At 43.1% G+C, this 16,172-nt stretch overlaps 1 protein-coding gene across 2 annotated transcripts in view; it reads left to right on the plus strand.

Moving 5' to 3' along the window:
- The window catches only part of LOC141098571 (cytochrome P450 2C23-like), a 211,295-nt gene that overhangs the window by 122,858 nt on the left and 72,265 nt on the right, over positions 1 to 16,172 (plus strand). For both annotated transcript variants that reach the window (XM_073586477.1, XM_073586476.1), the window contains one exon: positions 11,396 to 11,537. In XM_073586477.1, coding sequence (XP_073442578.1) covers positions 11,396 to 11,537 — 142 coding nt within the window. The remainder of the gene's footprint in view (positions 1 to 11,395; positions 11,538 to 16,172) is intronic.

Genomic DNA, 16,172 nt, shown 5'->3' on the forward strand with positions numbered 1-16,172 from the left:
TAGGCACCTCTCACTATATATTGGGATTTGAAGACCCTTTTTCTATCATTTCAAAAAGCTGGTATTACTGCAGGAATAATTTTTGGACGTATCGATTGACAGTGTATCAATTATTCTAAATTATCTTCATCACTGGCGTTTTGCTACATTTTTCAAAATTTTTTGCCAGCAGCAATACTGAAATGTTAGAAGGAGGAGAGGGAGGAGGAGATGGAAAGTCCTTTTCCTTGTGGAAACAGTGAAGTCTTGACTATTAGGAGTCTGGCAAACATGGCTAGCTTTATGTACAGCTGCGTTTCCAGAAACCAACGCGTTATATGCATTTTGGACAAAATTGATTACTGGATGTTCACCCTTCTTGACCCACACTCTGAGTAGAACTCATAAATACACTCATAAATTTTGGAGGGCCAGCAGATATGCTCATCCATGAGACCTAGATTCCTGTCCCATTTTGCAGGAGGGTGGTGAATAACACGTTTTAAAGCAGAACCGTGCAAACAGGTGGTCGGGTGTATGACAGATAATGCTTCCAGTGTATTGATCAGCATCACCCTGTTTTCCACATGGTACAGTCTCGGAAGCCAAGAGTCTGGACCGCCTAATCATCAACCTGATCCTCCTTCCTCCCATCATGGCAAGTTCCAGGAGACAAATGATCCCACAATTGGACATTCCAAGAAACAAGTGTTGACATTTGAATTTATTGATTCTGGCCTCTCTCTCTGGACAGTTCAAGAAGTACATGAGGAGATTTTTTGTAATGATGGCCAAATATTTGTGCAGTCACGGTCAAAGGAAAATAATGGTGTGGTACGTTTATTAGAGTTTCAACCGGTTGATGATGAGACACATTTGACAATAAGTAATATTGTTAAGTCAACAAATAAGGAGGAGGACCAGATTGCACTAGTAGAAGATGAGGTGGAGCATGATGAAGTCAGTGACCCAACCCGGCATGGTGCCATGAAGAGCAAGCACAGCAGTGCATTGGTGATGGGATAAGTAACACCGAAACAGGCAGGAAGAGGTGGCTAGAAGGAAAAGCCAAACAACTGTTCCCTAGAGCACTCACACATGTTATGTTCCCTGATCAGGGGTTAGGTGTTTTGGGGGGGCGTGTATTCCCATGCATACCTTCCCACCCCACAAATGGTATATAATTCATGGTTTATTTTTAAATCCACACTTTCCCTCCTGTGGCACCTATTCCTGCACCAAATGCAGCTAACATCGGTATTAATAGGGAATAGAATACAATACATGTAACCACGATAAGGACTGTTGGTTTTGGACTGCAGCATGAAGGACGGTAATGTAATAATAATCACTGAATAGATACTTCTAAGAAAATATCCCTTATCTATAAACTTTCTGTACACTAATTGCAGCTCAGAACAGTATTATTTGAGAATAAAAGCTTTTTGAGTTATCCCTGAAAGTAATTTGCACTGTAATGTTAGGCTATAATCCTTGAATTGTTACCTCCTAAGACACTCTCTCACTTCTCCAAAAACTTTCCCTACACCAATTTCAGCTCAGACCAGTATTATATGAGAATAGAATTGATTAAAATTTGCCCGGAAAAGACTTTACGCTGCGACGTGCCAGCACACAAAGGACTGTAAAGCGTTAATCCCTGAAGAGATACCTCTAAGGCACTCTCCTTAGATAGCAGAAGAAATTTTTGAACCCCTCTCCATGATCTTTGAAAATTCTTGGAGAACAGGAGAAGTCCCAGAAGACTGGAGAAGAGCAAATGTTGTTCCTATCTTCAAAAAGGGGAAGAAGGTGGACCCAGGCAACTATAGGCCGGTGATTCTGACTTCTATACCAGGAAAGATCTTTGAACAAATTATTAAACAACATGTATGTCAGTACCTGGATAAGAATGAAGTGATTAAACAGAGTCAGCATGGGTTCGTAACTAATAAGTCATGTCAGACTAACTTAATTTCCTTCTATGACGGAATCACTAATTGGGTGGATCAAGGAAATGCTGTAGATATAGTATATCTTGACTTCAGCAAAGCATTTACAAAGTCTCTCATACAATCCTTATTGAAAAAATGACTAAGTATGGAAAGGACAAGGCAACTGTTAGGTGGATTCATAACTGGCTTAGTGATCGGACCCAAAGAGTGGTCGCAAATGGCTGCACATCCAGCTGGAAGAAAGTCTCAAGTGGGGTACCACAGGGCTCTGTCCTGGGCCCTGTATTGTTCAACATCTTTATCAACGATTTAGATGAAGGAATTGAGGGTAAACTGATTAAATTTGCTGATGACACAAAGCTAGGAGGGATACTAGAGAAGAGAGAGAGAGGATTCAAAAAGATATAAATAAACTGGAGAAGTTGGCAGCAACTAACAGAATGGTTTTTAACAGGGAAAAATGCAAAGTACTACATCTGGGCAATAAAAATGAAAAAAGCATATACAGAATGGGAGGAATAGGGCTAAGCAACAGCACATGTGAAAAAGACTTGGGTATACTAATAGATCACAGACTGAATGAGTCAACAGTGTGATGCAGCAGCAAAAAAGGCAAATGCAATTCTAGGATGAATAAACAGAAGCATACAGTCTAGATCACGTGAACTCATTATTTCCCTCTACTCCTCTTTGGTCAGACCTCATCTGGAATATTGTGTCCAGTTTTGGGCACCACATTTTAAAAAAGACATCAACAAACTGGAGCAAGTTCAGAAAAGAGCGACCAGAATGGTGACCGGTCTGCAAACCCTGTCTTATGAGGAAAGGTTGGAGGATTTGGGAATGTTTAGTTTGCAAAAGAGAAGACTGAGAGGAGACTTAATAGCTGTCTACAAATATCTAAAGGGCTGTCACATTGTAGAAGGATCAACTTTATTCTCATTTGCACAAGGAAAGACTAGAAGCAATGGGATGAAACTGAATGGGAGGAGACACAGATTAGATATTAGAAAAAACTTTTTGACAGTTAGAGTGATCAATGAGTGGAACAAGCTGCCACGAGAAGTGGTGAGTTCTCCTTCAATGGAAGTCTTCAAACAGAGGCTGGACAGACATCTGACTGGGATGATTTAGCGAATCCTGCTTTGAGCAGGGGGTTGGACCAGATGGCCCAGGAGGTCCCTTCCAACTCTGCGATTCTATGATTTTATGATTCTCCATAAACTTTCACTACACTAATTGCAGCTGATCCTCCCATGTTTATTGGCTGAAGAACAGCCGTGAAAAGTGCTGGACGGGGAATCAGGCATGGCAGATGAGTACCGAGTATCTTGAGTACCATAATGCTAGAACTTCAAACGAATAACAAGCATGTTTGTTCATCACTAGTTATAACCATGGATTCTTAAGCTTCTGCAATTCCCTGCACATGCGGTAAGTGACATAGTGAATCAGAAGAACTATATTACATTTCTAATTGGAGACATTTGGTAATATTACTACACCTACTACATATTGGGATATGATCTTAGAGATGGGAATACACCTTTAAACATACAGTTTAGTACTGTTTTAGCATTAGCATGAATGTGAAAGTTAAGTCTTACCGCAGTGAGCACATCTCCGAAAAGTGCTCTAGAGTGCGGTTCTTATGCCTGAAGTGCTCTCAGATCTCTTTATTAAAGGCTCCACAACCCCTGACATCTGTTTTTGAGTAATTATTGTAGGGCATACATGCTTAAATAACTGTATAACTGAAAAACAGTACAGGAAGGTATATATAATTAAAAGAAACTCTGTCTGTGCAGAATGAATGTTCAAACCAAGTACAGGCACTTGGTGCTTCATATTGAGGCCAATCACTTATATACCCTTTCCCACCTGCTTTGCTTCCATCTGTCTCCACCTTTTCTGACTATGTGAAAGTTGAGCTGTCAATCAAAGAAGCGGAGGTGGAGATTGTGGGAAAATAAGCAAGTGGAAAGGTGTATTCAACTTATTGGCCCTGCCGTGATACACTGAGTGGCGGGACTTAGTTTGAACAGTCATTCTGTGCTATTAGGTGACCCTTTAAGAAGCAGGTCTCCAGTTACCCCTGTTGGTCACAATTGCTGTGAGACTGCCTTTACAGAAACACTACTTTAAGGCTGTGTGCCCACGTAGCGATTTTTAAGCGTTTCCGCAGTGTTTTTTAACGCGCGATTCTGCCGTGGAAATGCTTAAAATAAGCGTTCCATGCATTTGTAATAGAAAATGCACATGTTGTGCCAATGGTGCGCTTTTTACCGCTGCGGAATCGCTTAGCGGTAAAAAACGCAGCATGTTCGTTAATTTTGCGGAATCGCCCGCGATTCCGCATACCATCAATTGTATGAGCAAAAATGCATGGGAAAACGCAAGTCAAAATGCTTGACAATCGCGTCAAAATGCGTGTCAAAAAGCGCTTGCGATTTCCCTGGCAAGGGCATGCTTTTCTGCTCAGGAAAAAAATCGCTTGAAAACCGCTACGTGGGCACATAGCCTTAAAGTGTTTTTTTTTCTCTTCATATAATGCTAGCTAACTATTAATATATTTCAGTAGTGTTTTTTATTTCATTCAATCCCATCTCAATTACAGTGATATATTGTAAAACTTTTAATACGGGCATCATGTGATTTCCTGTATGAAGCTAGTCCAGTGCCTGCTCTAATACGTAGGCAGGAAGTCACAATCTAATATGCTGTGACCTACTGGATGGCCCAATCACATATCAAATTCTTCCTAGAGACTCTGAGACCCTTCCCTACCCAACACCACCTTCCATGTATTTTTTTTTACCACCATATATTTTGATTCTGCTGATGCATTGTGCACTGAATCTTCAGTGTATCCTAGAAGGTGCCGTTTTAGATTGTTCTTCCCATTTTTATGCCTTATGATGAGCAAGTTTTTCACACTGTGTGATGCCTGAAAGAGTTTTCATGTTTTGACAATCCATACCTAGGTCAATAAAGCCACAACGATAATCTAAATGAAAATGTAGTCATTGTTCAAACTTTTCCATTTTATTGGCGTAGGTTGTGATAAAGGTGCTGGATCCTACAGACAGAGTTTGCTCTTTGCAGTGTTGGCACCCTTGAAATTGTTTCAGAAATTGAAGTATTTCTCCAAGAAAATGATTGCAATTACATGTTTATTTTATTTGTGTGTTTTCAAACAACGCAAAGCAAGAGTAAAAAAGGCAAATTGAGCATAATTTCACACATAAACCCAAAAATGGACTGGATAAAATTATTGACACCTATCGAAAATTAACCAAAGACAGAAACATAATGATTATATACCTTGCAATAAATAAATAGCATCATAGTGCATGAAAACAACATAAGGTACTTAGTTAACATGTTTTTTGGTTAAAAAAAATGCGAAAGCCATCCCACCCCTTTACAGTGACCGTAATTGGGGCAGTTCTAACTCTAATATTAAAAACCTTACCGTTTGTCAAGTGACATGCATGTGGTTAAGGGCTAAGAAGGACTGGGGCCAGCTAATGGACATACAACTATGGGAGACCACAACAAATAGATGTGGGTAATATGAAAATCACACCTAAAACCAGATAAAAAGGTTAGAAGTTGACTTTGCATTGTGTGTTCTGTGTGTGTCACACTAAGCATGGAGAATAGAAAGAGAAGAGAACTGTCCGACAACTTGAGAATCAAAATTATTGAAAACAAAAAAAATTTCAAGATTACAAGTTCATCTCCTGAGAGCTGGATGTAAGTTCGGACACCAACAAATCATGAAGCATCAGAGTGGGACACGGATGGAAAGCGCGGCTGTGGATGAATACAGCAAGACGGTGCATGGAGAGTGGAGCTATGGAGGAAGAGAGTGGGGCTGTGGAGGGAGAAAGCGGGACAGCAGGGCTCTGGAGGAAGAGAGCAGGGCTGTGGAGGGAGAGAGCGGGACACAGATGTAGAGCGTGGCTGCGGAGGGATACAACGGGACGGTGGGTGGAGAGCAGGGCTGTGGAAGGGGAGAGCGTGATGGCGGGTAGAGAGCGGGGCTATTAAGAAAGAGAGCGGGACCCACAGTTAAGTACTATGCCCGGGCAACACCGGGCTCTTCAGCTAGTATAAACTAAAAATAAAAATGTCTCCTTAGTCTTTTAGGATCAAACATCACTAACACCAATTGCTGCACTTTATCTTCCCCTTTGTCACTCAGTCTTTCAGGAGACAATCTGATACACTGAAACTATATCCCCATTAGTGTTGAGCTTTCCGATACCGCAAGTATCGGGTATCGGCCGATATTTGCAGTATCGGAATTCCGATACCGAGTACCGATACTTTTTTCGTATCGGATACCGGAATCGGAAGTCCAAAATGCAATGAGCCACTTTTGTGGCTCTGATTGGCTGCCGAAATGACGTCATCATGATGCGCTGTCTGTGCGCATCATGATGCGCCATCAGTTCGGGCCTTCGGGGGGGCTGTGCCGACTGTCCGGGGGTCTGTGCCAGCCTGCCGGTGGTCTGTGCAGGCTCCGGGGGTCTGTGCCGGCCTGCCGGGGGAGCTGTGCCGGCCTGCCGGTGGTCTGTGCAGGCTCCGGGGGTCTGTGCCGGCCTGCCGGGGGGCTGTGCCGGCCTGCCGGTGGGCTGTGCAGGCTCCGGGGGTCTGTGCCGGCCTGCCAGGGGAGCTGTGCCGGCCTGCCGGTGGTCTGTGCAGGCTCCGGTGGTCTGTGCCGGCCTGCCGGGGAGCTGTGCAGGCTCCGGTGGTCTGTGCCGGCCTGCCGGGGAGCTGTGCCGGCCTGCCGGTGGGCTGTGCAGGCTCCGGGGGTCTGTGCAGGCATCGTCCAATGGGACTACAAGTCCCATCGGGCGATGCCTGCTACCATGACAGTGATTGACACATTAGCCAATGATGGGACAGTAGTAGTCCCATCATCCGGCTAATGTGTTGAATGTAAAAAAAAAAAAAAAAATTTACATGCTACATACATACTACATACATACTACATACATACTACATACATACTACATGCAACATGCATACTACATACATGCTACATACTACATGCATGCTACATACATGCTACATACATACTACATGCATGCTACATACATACTACATATATACTACATGTAACATACATACTACATGCAACATGCATACTACATACATGCTACATACTACATGCATGCTACAAACATGCTACATACTACATACATACTGCATACATACTACATATATACTACATGTAACATACATACTACATGCAACATACATACTACATACATGCTACATACTACATGCATGCTACATACATGCTACATACTACATACATGCTACATACATACTGCATACATACTACATATATACTACATGTAACATACATACTACATGCAACATGCATACTACATACATGCTACATACTACATGCATGCAACATACATACAAGATATATACTACATGCATGCAACATGCATACTACATATATACTACATGTAACATACATACTACATATATACTACATGCTACATACATGCTACATACATGCTACATACTACATACATAATACATATATACTACAGGCATGCAACATACATACAACATATATACTACATGCATACTACATATATACTATATACACTACATGCATACTACATATATACTATATATACTACATGTAACATACATACTACATATATACTACATGCTACATGCATGCAACATACATACTACATACATAATACATATATACTACATGCATGCAACATGCATACAACATATATACTACATGCATGCGACATGCATACTACATATATACTATATATACTACATGTAACATACATACTACATGCTACATACATGCAACATACACACTACATACATGCTACATACATACACACTACATGCTACATACATGCAACATACATACATGCTACATACTACATACATGCTACATACCACATGCATGCAACATGCATACTACATATATACTGCATATATACTGCATGCATGCAACATACATATATACTACATACAATACATACATATAGACATACAGTACATATAACATAGAGTACATACTCACCGTCACTTGTCACTTTGATCCCCGAAGCCATTGTCCCCTTGAGGAATAAATATCAAAATAAAAAAACACCAATATACTTACCCCAATCCGCAGAAGTCCACGAGGGTCCCACGTCCATCTTGCGTGGAGAACAGCAGCATCAGCTGATGCTACCTGTCATGATCTCAGTGCGGGTTTGACTCGCACACGTGGGGTTAATGTTTGGAACCAGTGCTGATGACTGGCATTTCTGGGGTTCAAGGTTGTGATCCCGATGCAGGCTTACCTGCACACCTGGGGCTATGATTGCGGCCTCTCCCTGGTTCTGGGGGAGGCTTCTTATAGCCTCAGGACGCTCCCATCCCTGTCAGTTATACTCTTGCCCTTGGCATTGTGTGGTGACCCCTGAGTGTGTTAGTGCTGTGTACTGGTTGCTTGATTCTCTGTGTATGACTCGGTCTGTTCCCTGGATATCGCTTTGGATTCTGCCTGGTACCTCCTATGTCTGTTTGGTTTTGATCTCTGCTTGGCCCTGATTATCCGCTCTGTCTCCTCCCTGGTACTGTACTGATATCTTGTGTATGACCTTTTGCTTTGTCTGACCTCCCATCTGTTTATCCCTCCTGTACCTCGCTGGTCTATACCGTGCATGACTTCTGCTTTGCCATAATCTGAGTTCTCTGGCTTCTCTGACACTATTAGTTGAAGCACGCTTTGTCACCTCTGCTGCCCTGCTCCCCAGGTAACTCTTAGCACTGCTTCTGTACTCAGGACACGTGCACTGGCTCTATGAGCAAGTGTAGTGCGGTGTCTTTGACACTACCGTTCTCTACCAGCTCCAGGAATACAATGACGGAAGGTAGGTATCCTTCCGCACTGTATTCCTCCACCACTTTAAAAAAAAAAAAAAGTCCCTAGTCTCACTTTATGCCATTGCTGCGTGGGAAATTCCCACGCAGCAATGGCATAAAGTGAGACTAGGGACTTTTTTTTACAGTGGTGGAGGAATACAGTGCGGAAGGATACCTACCTTCCATCATTGTATTCCTGGAGCTGGTAGAGAACGGTAGCATCAGCTGATGCTGCTGTTCTCCACGCAAGATAGACATGGGACCCTCGTGGACTTCTGCGGATCGGGGTAAGTATATTGGTGTTTTTTTATTTTGATATTTATTCCTCAAGGGGACAATGGCTTCGGGGATCAAAGTGACAAGTGACGGTGAGTATGTACTCTATGTTATATGTACTGTATGTCTATATGTATGTATTGTATGTAGTATATATGTCTGTTGCATGCATGTAGTATATATGCAGTATATATGTAATATGCATGTTGCATGCATGTGGTATGTAGCATGTATGTAGTATGTATGTAGCATGTAGTATATATGTAGTATGTATGTTACATTTAGTATATATAGTATATATGTAGTATGCATGTAGTATATATGTTGTATGTATGTTGCATGCATGTAGTATATATGTATTATGTATGTAGTATGTAGCATGAATGTAGTATGTAGCATGTATGTAGCATGTAGTATATGTAGTATATATGTAGTATGCATGTTGCATGCATGTAGTATATATGTTGTATGTATGTTGCATGCATGTAGTATATATGTATTATGTATGTAGTATGTATGTAGCATGTATGTAGTTTGTAGCATGTATGTAGCATGTAGTATATATGTAGTATGTATGTTACATGTAGTATATATAGTATATATGTAGTATGCATGTAGTATATATGTTGTATGTATGTTGCATGCATGTAGTATATATGTATTATGTATGTAGTATGTAGCATGTATGTAGTATGTATGTTGCATGTATGTAGCATGTAGTATGTATGTTACATGTAGTATATATAGTATATATGTAGTATGCATGTAGTATATATGTTGTATGTATGTTGCATGCATGTAGTATATATGTATTATGTATGTAGTATGTAGCATGTATGTAGTATGTATGTAGCATGTATGTAGCATGTAGTATATATGTAGTATGTATGTTACATGTAGTATATATAGTATATATGTAGTATGCATGTTGCATGCATGTAGTATATATGTTGTATGTATGTTGCATGTAAATTTTTTTTTTTTTTTTTTTACATGCATGTAGTATATATGTATTATGTATGTAGTATGCATGTAGTATGTAGCATGTATGTTACATGTATATATGTAGCATGTATGTAGCATGTATGTAGCATGTATGTAGCATGTATGTAGCATGTAAATTTTTTTATTTTTTTTTTTACATTCAACACATTAGCCGGTTGATGGGACTACTACTGTCCCATCATTGGCTAATGTGTCAATCACTGTCGTGGTAGCAGGCATCGCCCGATGGGACTTGTAGTCCCATCGGACGATGCCTGCACAGACCCCCGGAGCCGGCACAGCCCCCCGGCAGGCCGGCACAGACCACCGGAGCCTGCACAGCCCCTGGCAGGCCGGCACAGCCCCCCGGCAGGCCGGCACAGACCCCCGGAGCCTGCACAGACCACCGGCAGGCCGGCATAGCCCCCCGGCAGGCCGGCACAGACCACCGGAGCCTGCACAGACCACCGGCAGGCCGGCACAGACCCCCGGAGTCTGCACAGCCCCCCGGCAGGCCGGCACAGCACCCTCGGCAGGCCGGCACAGACCCCCGGAGCCTGCACATACCACCGGCAGGCCGGCACAGCCCCCCGGCAGGCCGGCACAGACCACCGGAGCCTGCACAGACCACCGGCAGGCCGGCACAGACCCCCGGAGCCTGCACAGACCACCGGCAGGCCTGCACAGCCCCCCCGGCAGGCCTGCACAGACCACCGGAGCCTGCACAGACCACCGGCAGGCCTGCACAGACCACCGGAGCCTGCACAGACCCCCCGGCAGGCCGGCACAGCCCCCCGAAAGGCCCGTACAGACCCCAGAGAGGTTGTACAAGGCAAAAATAGGGTTTTTCTTATTCCGATACCGGAAGTCCCATAGACTTGAATGGGACTTCCGGTATCGGAATCGGCGATACCCGATATTTTTTTTAGATCGGCCGATACCATCCGATACGATACTTTTAAGTATCGGACGGTATCGCTCAACACTAATCCCCATCCTTCCTGTCTGCTATTTATAGGGAGTCAGCAGCAAGCTGATGAATGCAGGCTGATGGTCCTGGGGTACAGACAATGGAACTTTTCAGATATGTTACAAAGTTATTATACTACTTCCAATAGGTGGCACTAGAGTTCTAGTCCTCTTCCTTTCTGAAGAGACAATTTGCAAAGCTACTGTATTATAATGTAAATGCTAAGTATTGTGCTGCAGATCATCTTAAGCTTTAAATTGCATAATTCCATTCCTAAAATAAAATAATTACCCAAACTGTATATTTATATCTTACAAAGGATAAGCCAGAATCTACGTTATACTTTCATGATATAAACTTGGTCAAACTGGTGGGCAACCTATTTTCTGCTGGAATGGAGACCTCATCGACCACTTTGCGATGGGGCCTTTTGCTAATGATGAAATATCCTGAAATCCAAAGTACGTAAGTAATATAAAATTGTAACTGAACAATGAACTGAAACAGATACAAACATAGATTTCTATACTGCATCAATGTAATAATTTATGGTACCTCAATGGGCACTAAAACGTCCTCGGTTTATTAATGTCATTGTATTATCTGAATGCAATTGTAAGCATTGTGTACATGTTATGAAGACGGGGGCAGGCAGGGTTCAGGAATATGTAAAGCGTGTACTCAGGGCACGCTGGGTATGGAAGTGCGTACAGCATGTACACGGGGGCACGCAGGGTACAGGATGATGCAGGACGTGTACTGGGAAGCAAGCCTGGGTACATGACAGAGCAGAGTGCATGCTGGGAAACACGTCTGGGCACAAGACAGAACAGAGCGCGTGCTGGGAAGCACGCCAGAGTACAAGGTAGTGGACCTGAATACAGAGAGCCACCATGCAGGCACCAAGAAGTCCTAGCAAGGAAGCAAAAGTGATAATCATGCGCTGCCTACAGGAAGAGGCGTCCTGATATAGGGAATGTGCGTCGGGACTTCCGGGTCAGGTCCTCCAGGACCATAGAGACGTCGGAGTCAGAGCGGGTTCAGTCAGAGCTGTGGGTTGTGCGCAAGCATGCTGGTTAGGACCTGGTACTAGGTGCACAGCCGCAGAGTAAATAGCGCACGGCACACGCACGCACCTTACGGTGCCTCAGCTCTGGCCGCGAGAGCGGAAGTGAAGAAGTCATGCGGCGTGCACCAGCTGCGGAGGTACGCAGTTAGGGTGGCGTAACAGTTCAGAATTCGACACTGGCTGTAGCAGCATGGAACACATTAACCCTATTGATCTAGTGGGGGTGGATGATGAGACGTGGAGGAAGGCCTGATTTAAAACTATGCCCAATTTAAAGGAGCCGGTCTCCTAAACTTGGAATGCCCATACATTAAGTGTATGGGCTGGCAAACATTTCCCCATGGGGGTAAATATCAACATAGTGTGGCCTTTTTGGGGGGGGTCATCATAAACACCTTACAAAACTGTAACGTGGTTTCATACACAGTTGATGCTGGGAAGGTGCAGGTTTTTAGTAAAAATATGGCAGATGAATCGTTGGATGAAGTGATCTGGAAAAGGGGCATGGTGATGACAGGAATGTGAAAGTACATGATTAATAACAGCAGTGGCTATGGGAGGTATGACATCCAGGATACAGCCAACAATGATGCGTCGTTTAGCCACCATCAATTATCAGATTCGGTTTCATGCCCATCAGAAGATCGGTGTACCAGATGCGCGTGTGAGACTCGCCCTATGAAATGCCCATCCCAAATATGTTGCCAAACACGCACCCATCTGTATAAAGTGCAAAGTGCAACATGTTCGTGAGATGCTGATTTATATAAAGCAGATCAGTGTTGGAGGAAAGCAAAACAAACTGATGAATGCTCGTGAAAAACTAAGTTTAAAGAGGAGTGCATCAACCGTAACTATAAACACACCCGGGCAAAACTTCTTCATCTTCACCCATACATATTACCAATAATATACAAATGTCACAGTCTAAAATTTATTGTCCGAGTGTAACCAACATTGTTAAAGAAATGGCACAAAATGTAAACCCTGACCCTTTGAAAAGCCTGATTTCCTCTTTACAACATATGGATGATGATGGTATTGATGACGGCTTAGAAAATTTCCACATCCACACCAAAAAGATGAAGATCACAGCTGCAAATAAGAATAATAACCTGAGGCTGAAAGAGCTTTTTTTGATATGCTTGATTATTTTATTGAAAATAAAAAATAAACACCAAATCACAAAATATGAATTATTATACAAAATATGAATTGTTATACAAAATAAATGAATTGCAATTCATTTATTTTGTATAATAATTCATATTTTGTATAATAATTCATATTTTGTGATTTGGTGTTTATTTTTTGTTTTACCTAGATAAGATACCCTTGAAAAAGGCTAGTAAAGCCGAAACGTTGGGTGATTTGTGTGACTGTTATTTTCAATAAAATAATCAAGCATATCAAAAAAAGCTCTTTCAGCCTCAGGTTATTATTCTTATTATCAGAATTCTGTTCTTCCTGACGGCTTGGTTGTATCTTTCCCATTTATCATCATATAGATCACAGCTGCAAAACATGTGCAAAAAAGGCAGTGAATGTCTGGAAAATCATTTTCTCTAGGGCAAAGTTTACCTCTTACTAAAGTGGTATCGAATGAGGCATACACACCTCTCAGGTGTACTCAGCGTGAGATACTTGAAAGATGATGTATTCTGATTTGTCCATGTCCACTTTTTTAAAGCAAGCAGAAAAGAAGGATGATTAGGTAGGAAGACGTGTGATTTTTGTCAGTAAGAAGGTGATGTCAGGTACAGATAGGTAGATCTGTGTGTCTTTGGCTATTGATGATATTGCAAACCATGCCATTACATCATCTGACCCAGGCCGAAGGTGTAGATGGAGAAGAGTAGGGGTCCTAGAACAGAACCTTGGGAAACAATGAAAGACAAGTGTCGAGGTGAGGAGGTGGTGTAGTAGAGGAATGAATGTCCCCCTACCAGTCTTATTGTTTTTTAAAGATTCTGCCGATAACCACAAAAAGGACATTTGCACCACCTGCCATGGCCGCATCATTAAGGGTAGTAAAACTACAATCCTTACTTTGTTGGTTGAACACCAGGCTCCTTGAAATGTGTCTGCTGGTGATACTACTGCTTCTTCCACTGTTGTGCGTGCAAGCCAATCCCCTGTCCACAGTGCATGTGAAGATGCCTACTCCCCTGCACCTACCATTGACCACAGTCAAATAGCAACATCATCAAGCACGTCCACGTCCTTGTCCCAGCGCAGCCTTCAGCTGTCCATACCCCAGTCATTGCACCATAAGCGGAAAGACGTAGCCAACGGCCCACAGGCGAAATGAACAAATTTCCCATCTGCTTGCGCTTGAAATGTTGCATTTTAGGCTTGTGGAAATTGGAAGCTATCCGCAACCTGATGATGGTGACCATACCAAGGTACTCGGTCCCCACGCTACACTATTTCTCCCTGTCTGCCGTCACGACATTAGACAAGCAAGCACGTGTCTCACAACATTACCGGGCCATTAACGATGCTGGTACAGGGATAGTGCACCTAACCACGGACCCGTGGGCAAGTGCTTGTGGGCATGGATGGTACATCTTGCTGACGGTACACAGGGTTTGTGTACAAGAAGTCATAAGTCAGTTGGACATTGGGAGACCATGTCACAGATGTGTGGAGGAGACAGGTTATGGAAGGCTTTGTATGTCATATTTAGGGTTTGGAACTGTATCTTATGGGCAATAGGAAGGCAGTGAAGGGCATGGCAGAAAGGAGAAGCTGGGGAATAATGGACGGACAGTTGGATTACTCTGGCAGCAGAGTTTTGGATAGATTTCAGTGGGACAAGAGTGATAGAGGGGAGTCTAGAGAGTATAATGTTGCAATAGTCAAGGAGGGAGATAATAAGGGCATGCACAAACATTTTTGAATTTTCTTGGAATGTACAGATCCAGGAAATGTTTTTGATTTGTAATGGGCAGGAGGTGGCAAGAGCTTGGATCTTAGCTTGAAAGAGAGGGCAGAGTCGAGTATCACCCCGACGGCACAAGCATGTGGGAATAGTTGTCCCAGTGTGCCATCCCAGGATTACACAGGCACATGACCCACAACATTACCCGTCCCTTCAACAAACATGTGGACAAGTGCTTGTGGTCAGGGACTGTACATCTCACTGAGGGCACAATGAGTTAACATAGCGGAAGCCGGGACCCATTCCAACCTTGGTATGGTGCACGTCCCCCCAACCCCGAGTATTGCGGGCCCTACGTCAATCTGGGTTGCCCCCACAGTCTACAGCTCCTGCACCTCCTCCTCTTTTGCCTCCTCTTCAGCCTCCAGCTTGAAAAGGTAGCACATCAGTCACAAGCTGGAAGCACTGCAGCACTGCCAAATGAAAGAGGGAACAGGCTGTGCTGAAGCTAAAATGCTTCTGTGACCAACCTCAAAATGCTGAAGAGTTGTGGACAGCTCTGAAAGAACAGGCAGATCGGTGGCTGAGACAGCTGAACCCACAGCCAGGCATGGTTGTGTGTGACAATGGCTGGAACCTCGTGGATGCTCTGTGGCAAGGCGAGCTTACACACGCTGGAGAAAGAAGGATTTAGTTCAGCTCACCCCTCATTGATGCTGCAGCAAGGTCCGAGCAAGGACTCGTCTCCACTTGGACATCTTGAAATACTTCATAGAAAAAGGAAAGTTCAGCTCAAGGAGTAAAATCCAGAATTTTCTTTCTTTATTTATTTCATTAAAATACAAGCATGGCTGCTATAGTCATCATTGCGGTTTTTACCTTGACATGGGATAACCGCACAGAGAGTGCCCAGGAGGTTCTGTACGCTTTTCAAGCATTTCTGAGTCTAAGAGCGTATACCGCTCGAAACGCGTACAGAACCTCCTGGGCACTCTCTGTGCGGCTATCCCATGTCAAGGTAAAAACCACAATGATGACTATAGCAGCCATGCTTGTATTTTAATGAAATAAATAAATAAAATTCTGGATTTTACTCCATGCGCTGGACTTTCCTTTTTCTATTAAGAGCTTACCCACGTGCCA

Source organism: Dendrobates tinctorius, unplaced genomic scaffold, assembly GCF_039654945.1.
Source record: "Dendrobates tinctorius isolate UK_male_01 unplaced genomic scaffold, ASM3965494v1 ptg000093l, whole genome shotgun sequence".
Taxonomy (NCBI): Eukaryota; Metazoa; Chordata; class Amphibia; order Anura; family Dendrobatidae; genus Dendrobates; species Dendrobates tinctorius.